This window comes from Dasypus novemcinctus, chromosome 5 (genome assembly GCF_030445035.2).
Source record: "Dasypus novemcinctus isolate mDasNov1 chromosome 5, mDasNov1.1.hap2, whole genome shotgun sequence".
In the NCBI taxonomy this organism is placed as follows: Eukaryota; Metazoa; Chordata; class Mammalia; order Cingulata; family Dasypodidae; genus Dasypus; species Dasypus novemcinctus.
The window spans coordinates 110225525-110236218 of record NC_080677.1 but is presented as its reverse complement, the minus strand read 5'-3'; the positions used below and the strand labels follow the sequence as shown (position 1 = coordinate 110236218).

General features: G+C 32.2%; 1 protein-coding gene across 4 annotated transcripts in view; it reads right to left on the bottom strand.

Moving 5' to 3' along the window:
- Positions 1-10694, bottom strand: part of MKLN1 (muskelin 1) — a 453286-nt gene that overhangs the window by 81129 nt on the left and 361463 nt on the right. For all 4 annotated transcript variants that reach the window (XM_058297366.1, XM_058297367.1, XM_058297368.2 and 1 more), the window contains one exon: positions 4169-4381. In XM_058297366.1, coding sequence (XP_058153349.1) covers positions 4169-4381 — 213 coding nt within the window. The remainder of the gene's footprint in view (positions 1-4168; positions 4382-10694) is intronic.

Sequence of the window (10694 nt, the reverse complement as noted above, 5' to 3'; positions counted from 1 at the left end):
GGGAAACAAAACATCTATTTTTTCCCTAAAACACAAGCACTAGCCATTATATGTTCAATTCTCTTTTTCCACTATACTTCTATTTACCTATTTTTTAAAGTTGCTTTTAGTAATAAGATATTTTAATACTTTTAAAGTTTTCTTTAAAAGTTATTACTAAAAAGAAAACATTGAAGCATTTCCTAACCTTTCACCCCCACTAAAAAGGTCTATCTCATGAAAATCTACTACTCACCAAGAGTGAAATATTGGCAAATATGATTGAAAAGTTGAGATGTACTGGACTATGGCACTCCAAAGAAAGTGTTCTCATTTATAATCATAAAAATGATAATATTAAAAACAATCTATATGCAACTTACATTCAGTATGGTTCAATTCAACTCCTACATTTCTGTCTAGGGCTTCAATGAAACTGGGTATTATTACCCTGTCCTAAGTACTTAAGGCTCAAATCCCTCTAAACATCTGGGAATTGTGCTGAAAATCCTGAGGCTCATCAAATAAGCCTATTTCCACTTTCACAGATTCATAATTATTTATCAGAGATGAAGTATAAAACAAGTCAAGCCAAGAAGGGAGTAAGATAATTGTATTAGCTTAGTAATTCTATCCCAAACCTTACAAATAGTATATAAAACAGAAACAACTTATTTCTTCAGCTAGCTATCTCTAAGCTTAGCCCTTACCTAGATAAAATATTCAGTTTCAATGAGGGGCCATTATCAAGCAACGAGAAGTTCTAATCACTCCAGGAAACTTTACGCTATCATCAGTTTATGGTTTCCTTTTAATTTTTGATCTCTACTTACTTGATTTTTTACTTGTTTTTTAGCTTTTAATCTATGAAAAATGTTTCTGAAAAGCAAATGGCTTATTAAACTCTTCAAGAAAGTTTTCTTGAGTTTTACGTTTAAATATTTGTTTTTTAAAATTGTTCTGTTTTTTCTTCTTCAAAGATTATAAATATATGTAGAGAAGCGGACTTGGCCCAATGCATAAGGGCCTCCGCCTACCACTTGGGAGGTCCGTGGTTCAAACCCTGGGCCTCCTTGACCCGTGTGAAGCTGGCTCACGCATATAGAGCTGATGCGCTCAAGGAGTGCCGTGCCATGCAGGGGTGTCCCCCGCGCAAGGAGTGCGCCCCATAAGGAGAGCCGCCCAGCGTGAAAGGAAGTGCAGCCTGCCCAAGAATGGTGCTGCACACACGGAGAGCTGACACAACAAGATGACGCAACAAAAATAAACACAGATTCCCGGTGCCGCTGATAAGGATAGAAGCAGTCACAGAAGAACATACAGTGAATGGACACAGAGAGCAGACAACTGCGGGGGAGGGGGAGGGAGGAAGGGAAGAGAAATAAATAAAAATAAATATTTAAATAAATAAATAAATATATGTATGTTAGCGCTCCTTTTCCTGTCTTTTATATCTATAACTTCCTGGTTAATGTTATATCTTTGTTTTATTTGCTTTTCTTATTTCTATCTTATATGACTCTTACCAGTTTTTCTTTATACTTTTTGTATTTTAATCTTCATTTCTGAAAACAATGTTTTTCCTCAAATTCTTTCATAAGTTACACAATCCAGTTTTACCTGTTCCTATTACCTGACCATCTTGTTTGGATGCCTGAATTTATGTTCTGTAGTCTTTCTTCAGAGCTTGATACTTCATTAAGTCATTTAATTCATTTGAGAATATTGGGATATAATTTTTATCTGCTGCTGTGTGAAGGGAAGTTTTACAGTCCTTTTTCCTTTTTTTTTTTAGAGTACTTCTGTAAGTATTTGATAATTATTGCAGTTTTTGTTTTTCATTTTCAATTGAGCTGAATTCACCTTGACTAGCTAGCTTACCAAAAGGTTCTGATGAAAGAGGGATGTTTCCTGCTCAAGGATGTCCTCCTCTGTTGCTTATGACTGAACAGTTTCTTCAAAACATGATTTTCTGTGAAGCCATGCCTTTTCAACTCCATGAACCTCATCTAGTTAGGAGGGCTTCTGATTCTAGCTTTGAGCTCCCACAATTCCTTCAATGACCATTGCAAAACGAGTCAATGTCTCTATGTGTCTTGGTATTTCCCTCACTTTTACAAGATGGTACTTTCTGATGTCTAATACCTCTTGGCATTTCTGAGTGTTACTTCACTGACATCCACTGATTACTCTGAGTTCAACCTCTACCCTGCTCATGACATTTCTCACTGTGATATACCACTGCTGGGCTCCCTCTGTATTCCCATTCACCACTATTATACTGTTGTGGGTTATAACACAGAATCTGGGCATTTCGGTTGTTTTCAGCTAAGCTTAAAAGGAATTGCGAGCTGTAGCTTTTCTTTGGCTCTTGGTTTTGTTAATAGTTTATGTTCTTTTTTCCTTTTTAAAGTTCTCATTATTTCTGAAAATTGCACAAAGTAAAAGAGAAAGCTTCAAAACCAAGCTACCCACTATGAACTCCTTGAATTTTAAATATTTAAAATATGTTAAAATACAAAATAGCAAATTCACTTTTAAACTTCTCCATGCCTCCAGCTTACTCATGTTCTTAAATCTGATCATTAAGTGTTAAATCATGAAGTGTCAGGAACACTACAAGTAATTCTGGAGTAACTGCCAAATTATACCTTAATCTGCACGAAACTGAATAGAAAATGGAAACATACAGATCATGTAATTTGCTCAAGGTCACAGAGTTTGGTTGTTGACTGCATTAGGACTGAAAACCTGACTTCCTGACCCCTGGATTAGTATTTTGCTATGCCATCTAATGATCCAACTTTCAAAAAAACATCCTATTTCTACCAATGTCAAGAGACAGAGGCTAAACACAAAGATTCTATGTGCAGCAGTTAGACTACCCCTAAACTAATTCTTTTTTCAACCTGTAAAAATAAAGACATGAACATTTTATGTAAAGAAAATCTGTAACCACTCGAGAGAAGAAAATAAACTGTTTCCCTAACAACGCTCTTTTCCATTTATCTCCTGATGCTCTGTTTTTAAAAGATCAGAAGCCAGCCTAATTTTTGGTGTAGTTCTTATTTTCTACATGAACAAACTGAGGATGTCAGCAGGTATGTGCATTGCTTTACCAAGCTCAGTTATGCAGAGGCAGCACAACTTCCAAATTCAATGTGGGGAATAGTTTGGAGACTAATGCTTTTGATTTCCCATCTACAGCTTACTTAATAGACATACACCCACTCTTCCTTTTCCTTACCACTGTTTTAAAACAATTACTTGTTAATATAAATATAGCAGTATGGCAGTTTTAAAACAAAGAATTAAAATTCTGTGAAGACACATTAAATAAAGACTTGGGTTTTAACTGTAAGATAAGATTTTAAAGCTAACCCACATTCCTCTAGCACCACTTAACCATTTCCCAAGTACTAGCTAATGCTATGCTCATCACTGCAGTGTTACAGATTTTTTAGTCTTTTTCTCCTTACAACAAAAAAACTTCTGACGTGTTGAATCAGTCAAGTAAAACTACATGTAGAATTTAAAGTGGTTGCTGTTTTGGTTCAGTTACTGACCCAAACGAAATCGATCTGTAATAATTACTGAAAGACAGATGAAGATGAAAATTACTATTACGGGGATGATGATGAGCACTATATGCATATTAATATTTAAAAGGTTTACAATTTTACATTTGCCAGTATTATGTTTTCTCTTTGTGCTGAGCTTAAACTTAATTCAGTATATGTCAAATACATAACTATATTTATTTGTGATTATAAAAAAAGTTAATATATATCACTGTAATTGGAAGGAAAGCTCTAAATGTCAAACTCTAAAACTCATTATATGGTGATTTTAAATTTCTTCCAGGAAAGTAAAATAATAAAAGAGCAAGTTGTTACGGCTGTAATTTTTGGACATTTACCACAAATCCAAATTTAATTATTTCTCCTAATGGACATCTACTCTCTCCACTAAAGTTTTTGTAAATTAACAAATATTCTGAGATCTTAATATTTCATCCTGCACCAAACAAGAGAAAAAGATTTTAAAGGATACCATCATCCTTAATGAAATAATAGTTATTTTATTATCTGTCATAGGTAATAACTTATCATAACATCTGAAATAGACCCTAAGAGCAAGGGTTACTGTGCATTTATTAATTCAACCAATATTAATCTGTGAACCAAACCTGATGATCAAACACCAATTTCGGTCCTCCATCAGCAGCAGTATCCTCACTTAGTAACATCCATGTGTTTGTGTCAATGTCATAACGATAGAAGTCACTTTTCAGAGATTTGCTGTTCCTCACAGAGGAATCCAAATAACGTCCCAAAGTGTAGATCTGCCTTCGTTGAATGTCAATGCACATTTTATGACATGATCTGGCACTAGGACCATTCTACGGAAAGCAAAAAAAATAGGAAAAAAAAATTCAAAGAACAAATTTAAAAAGTAAAGATTAAATGCTCTTTCTTGAGGACTTTTAAAAAGGTCTGCTCAAAAACTCTCATCAAGTCATCAAATTTGAGTCCAATATGAAGCCAATATGAAGCTTACATCTTTAAAGTAAAGCAAAAGATATAAAGGCTCAAATCTTTATATATACTAGGAAAAACAAGACAAACTGTTCTGTACCCTATGGCATTGTTTATAATACTTACACAGTTTCTATTGCCTTGCATTTTAGTCATTTGAGCACATAGCTTAATTACCTATTACACATCAAACTGTTTAAAAGACAGGTTTGGCCTCTCAAACCGTTTTTTATAATTCTCACTGGGACCTAGCACAAACAGGTACTCTAAGAATATTTAGAATCACTTAATTTCACAACCAGAAGGAACCTTAATAAAACCTCTAGTTTAATTTTCTCCTTTTAAAGATGTGAAATTTAAGGCCAAAGTAGAATGATACAATCCTTAAAGCTGGTGTGAGGTAGTGGGAGAAGCAGAATGACGATCCAAATCTTTGACTTCTTCAACTTCATCCTTTTTATTATAAAAAATTAACTTCTGATTGAATAAATAATAATACATCTACATTGACCAACTAGGGAACAACGTAAGGAACAGTATACTACCACTAAAAAATATTTACTTAAGAACACATCTATTCCAGGACTGAATAAAAGATTTTAAAAAATATTGTGGTACAGTCAAAAAAGAGTTCATTTTTTAAAAAATAGAAAAGAAAAAAAGTAAAAAAAAAAAAAAAAAAAAGAAGTGCAATTGAGCAGAGTTGGATTAGTTGAAAGGGGGGAAAGGGGAAACTAATACTAAACATTTGCTAAGTTTGATCAATATGAATGTTTCATTACACCATTATAACAATCCTGTGAAGAAATATCAGCATTTCAGAGAGTAAGTAATTTACTCATAGTCACAAAACTAGGAAATAAGAGTAGAGAATCTAAGCCCCAGTGTAACCAGTGCCTCAAACATGTTCTTTCCATTGTTCAAAATCATTTTTCCAGAACATAAGAGAAGCAAAGCATATATGCACTTGTGGGTAGTCAAGACTGAGAAGAAGAGTTTCTCCTGCAAAAATAATAGAGTTGAACTGTAAGACAGACATAGGAAGCTTGGTGAATGACTGGAAGAGACTGAAAATAATCTTATAGGCAATAAAGAACTATTATGGCTTCCTCAAAAAGTAGTGTTATCGAAGAGTAATCTAGCAATATTATTTAGATTAAATATAGGAATGAAGGTATTAGGCAGGAAGAACAGTTTGACAAATTAGTGTTATTAAATCAAATATTAAGTTGATTTGAATCTGGACTTTAGTAGTCACACTAATTACTATTTTAAAATTTGTTCTTAAAGATTTGTGTCAAAGAAAACCTTTGGCAGATAAAGTAAAAATTTTATATAAGAAAGGATTTCCTCCATAATTGAATAATCTCAAAAACAAAGGTACAGTAACGTACAATAAATATATGCAATTCCTAGAGTTTGGAATTTGAAATTTTAATAGAATAGTAACATTATATACAGACCAATATTTCTCACGAACACAGACAAAACTAATCTTTAACAAAATATTATCAAATATAATGCAGCAATATATAAAAAGGATAATATTGGATACTATTTCAGCGGTAAATTAGTACAAGCACTACTTAAATGATGAATAAATTATACAGAATAGAAACTAATGCATTAGAAAATACCAAAAATATAGAAAATTAACAAAAGCTTCTTCTTGAAAAGATTAATAAAATTATAAACCATTAGCAAGACTAATTTTTTTTAAAAGGGAGAGAAATACCAAGTGCCAGTATCACAAATGAAAGCAGAAATATCACTGCAGACTCTAGAAATTAAAAGGAAAACAGAGAACTATCATGAAAAATCTGGGTAAAATTCAGCAACACAGATAGATTGATTATATTCCTTGAAAAAAATCTTACCAAAATTGAAATGAGATGAAAGGGAAAATCTGAAGTCATGAGATGTACTGAAAAACTGAATTCATAAATTAAAAGGTTCCCAAAAGAAAATTCTAGTTCCTAATATTTACACCAGTAAATTTTATCAAATATTTAAAGAAGAAATATTGTCAATTTTACATAAAATCTTTCAGAAAATAAAGGAGGAAGGTATTATCCTAACTTATTTTATGAGGACAACATAACATTAAAGTCAAGTAATATTAGCGAGGGGGAGGAGGAGGAGAAAGAGAAGAGGTGGAGGCAAAAGAGAAGGAGAGATGAATTATAGGCTAATATAGCTCATGAACATAGGCATAAAACTAATGTTTAACAAAATATTATCAAAGAGAATGTAGCTATATATAAAAAGGATACCATTTCATGACCAAAAGGAGTTTAATCTCAGGAATGAAAAGCTGATTTTCACATTTGAACATCCAGGTAATTCAAAGAGAAAAAAAACATATAATTAAGTCAATTATGTAAAAAAAAATTATGTACAAAAAGCATTTGATAAAACTGAATACATATTCATGATAGAAACTCATAGCAAACTAGAAAGAGAAAGGAACTTCCTCAGTCTGACAAAAGACATATAAAAATCCCAAGTCCAATTTTTCATTTAACAGTGAAACATAAAATACTTTCCTGTTAAGATTTATAACAAGATAAGGATGTCTATTCTCACTACTTCTAATTAACATTGCAGTGGGAGTCCTAACCAGCGCAGTCCTAACCAGTCAATAAAAAATAAAACAAAAAATAAAAAAGGAAAATAGTGGAAAGGAAAAAATAATACTATAGACTCTCTTCAAAGATGACAAGACTGTTTAAAAGATCATCAAAAAATAAACTTTTAGAAATAATAGTTAGCTAAGTCACATGATACAAAGACAAGTTTCAAAAACGATTGTACTTCTCTATATTAGCAGCTAACAACTGGAAAATAATATACTGGGATTAATTTAATTAATTAAAAAAAAATTATCCAAAGCCTCTAACCTGAAAATTTCAAGTGCTGAGAGATAATGAAGCCCAAAGATTAAACCACATTCATGGATTAAAAAATTCAATATCATTAAAAAATTCAATATCATTAAGATATTGATCTCTCCAAATTATTTATAGATTCATCACATTCCCAATCATAATCCCAGCAGTTTTAAAAACTGAAAATATGATTGTAAAGTTTATATCAAAATGCAAAGGACCTAGAAGAAACTAAACAATTTTGAAAAAAACTGAACAAAGAGGTTTTACATTACCTGATCTTATGATTTATTATAAGGCTACAATAATCAAAGAAGTGTGATTCTGGTGTTAAGAACAGACCAAACAATCAAGAAGAAACTAGAGTCCAAAACCAGATATACTTCTATGATCAACTGATATTTAACAAAGGTGCCACAGCAAATTTAACATGGAAGTCTTTAACAACTAGATATCCATATGGAAAGACATGAACCTCAACTCCTACTTTACACCATACACAAAAATTAGATCATTGATCTAAACTTGAAAGTTATAACTATAAAGCTTTTACAAGAAAAAAATAGGAAAATAACTTTGAAAATAGAATTACACAAGGTCAACACTATTTTCATTAGTATACAGTCAACTTTTCCAGAGGCTACATGACTTATGCTATAGCAATAGATTGAATGCAGAAGCAGACATCAACCCAGCTTTCTCCCAATAAGCCAAATAAAAGGATTCAGAAAATTATAAAAAATAATGCTCCCTGAAGTATGATGGCTGCTTTAAAGAAAAGCACCTATGTGACTGTTTGAATTTTGAGTTAACCTAGCTAGTTTTTTTTCATGGAACACCATTTTGCTTGAAAGAACTGATGATCAAATTATGGTTACTCAGATGTGGACATTGGCAGACATTTTTCTCAAAAATGAATGAATACAAAGAAAAGAACTGACACAATTTGTTGACAATGATAACACAAAACTTTTAAGCAAATATTAGAATTCATAAAACTTGCATCTGCCACTGTAATCTTGATAGTTTTCCAATATTTAAAAGACATTCCTAATGAGATTGATGGTGGTATTAACAAATGTGTTTTTAACCTATTGTATAATAAAAAATGTTAACATTTTGAAAATGTGCATAACTCAGAGATCCAATATTTTCCAGCTGACCAACACATGATGTTACAAAACAATGTATGAGTAAAAGATTTATTTGGAGACAAAGATAGACCAATTTAGAAGAATACAAAAAGTTTACTGGTATGGTTTCAGAATCTACAATTCAACTACCTACTTGTCAATTTTGGGGTGGGAACAAATATAAACAATTATCTGAAAAGACTACTAAAATACTATTCTCCTTTCCAAAAACATCTACTCGAGAATGAATTTTCTTCATATATTTCACACAAAATAATATTTCACAAATGATAAAATGCAGAAGTGGATAAGAAACCATCTGTCTTCTAGTACGCTAGATATTAAAGAGATTTGCAAAAATGCAAAACAACCATTCTTCTCACTAACTTTTTGTTTTGGAAAATATTCATTTTTCATAAAAATGTTATTTATGGTAACATGTAATAGGCTTGCTATTTAAAAATATACTTAAGGAACTCAAATTTCGAATATAGTAATTTTTAATAGATATACTCCATATAAATTGAGGCCCCCAAAAAGGGCTTTTATTTAAATGTGTAAAGGGATCCTGAGACCTTAACATTTGCAAAACATCAGTAAAATTAAATGCAACAGAAAGAACCATATCTAACTCTTTTCTACTCTATAATTCCATGAATGAATTCAGAAATATCTGAGAAAAAAAGAAACAGTATTAAAAAAAAATGACTAAAGGACATTTCCCTATTCTCCCTTAATAAAAACCTATAATGCAGCTTTTCCAAGATATCCCTTACTTTAAATTTCAGTTTCATTAACAATTACATCTTGGGAAACAGACTTTGGCCCAGTGGTCAGGGTGTCCGTCTACCACATGGGAGGCCCGGGGTTCAAGCGCCCCAGGCCTCCTTGACCCATGTGGAGCTGGCCCATGCGCAGTGCTGATGCGCGCAAGGAGTGCCGTGCCACGCAGGGGTGTCCCCCGCGTAGGGGAGCCCCACGCACAAGGAGTACACCCATAAGGAGAGCCGCCCAGCGCGAAGGAGGCAGCAGCCTGCTGAGGAATGGCGCCGCCCACACTTCCCGTGCTGCTGACGACAACAGAAGCGGACAAAGAAACAAGACGCGGACAAAGAAACAAGAAGCAGCAAAAAGACACAGAAAACAGACAACCGGGGGAGGGGAGGGGAATTAAATAAAAAAATAAATAAATCTTTAAAAAAAAAACACAACAAAAACAATCACATCTTATAGCCACATTAGAATAAAAAACTGCACAAAACATTTAATTTATATGGTTAGCCTTCAAAAAGAATACTAAAGGAATTGTATTGGAGTTAATTAAAGTGGCATTCTTGGTGTAACTACTTTAAAGAAAAGTAATTTTTTTTGAGCCAATGAAAACTTACTTACATTTCTAAATGAATATTTAAAATAATTATCCTTTAAAGAGCTGAGCTATTTTATTATCTTCACATCTCCTAAACATATTACTGGATATATTCTTCACTTAAGCAAACTAAATTAAATTAATTTTGTTTTTAAATTGTATATTATGCTTTAAAAATACATACCCTGAAGTATCATCAAACAATAACTTGTACTCACTGTTACAGAAAATAAAATTAGATACATGAAATACTAACTGTTCAATTTTGGGAAGGATGAGTATTTGTGCTAAATTCATATACTAGAATTCAACTCATAGGTAGATTAACAAAAAGTAGTTGCCCCTGTGAAGAAAGTAATAATATGCAATAATAAATCTGAATTTCAGTTCTAGGTAGTATCACTACTTACCTCTAGTGATTTTAAAATGTAACAGAAATAAAGTGTTCTCATTACAATAATCTCTATACTTTTCAGTACTACTCTTAAAATAATTATTAATTGCATTCTCAATATTATTTATATTGTATATAAATATATGTGTATGGTGATAAATAAACAGCTAGTTATCTACCCACACCCAATTTTAAAACTAAAACATTAATATTATCTTTGAAGCCCCCTTTAAGCACCCCTCAAAGTAACCACTCTGAATTTTTATCTATTATTTCTGCCTTTTCCCTTAACTTGCCTTATGTATCTATTCACTAAAGAATATGTGCCACATACTTAAAATATATATAAACTCTACAGCACATGATACATGCCTTTAAGGAATTCAGAATCTA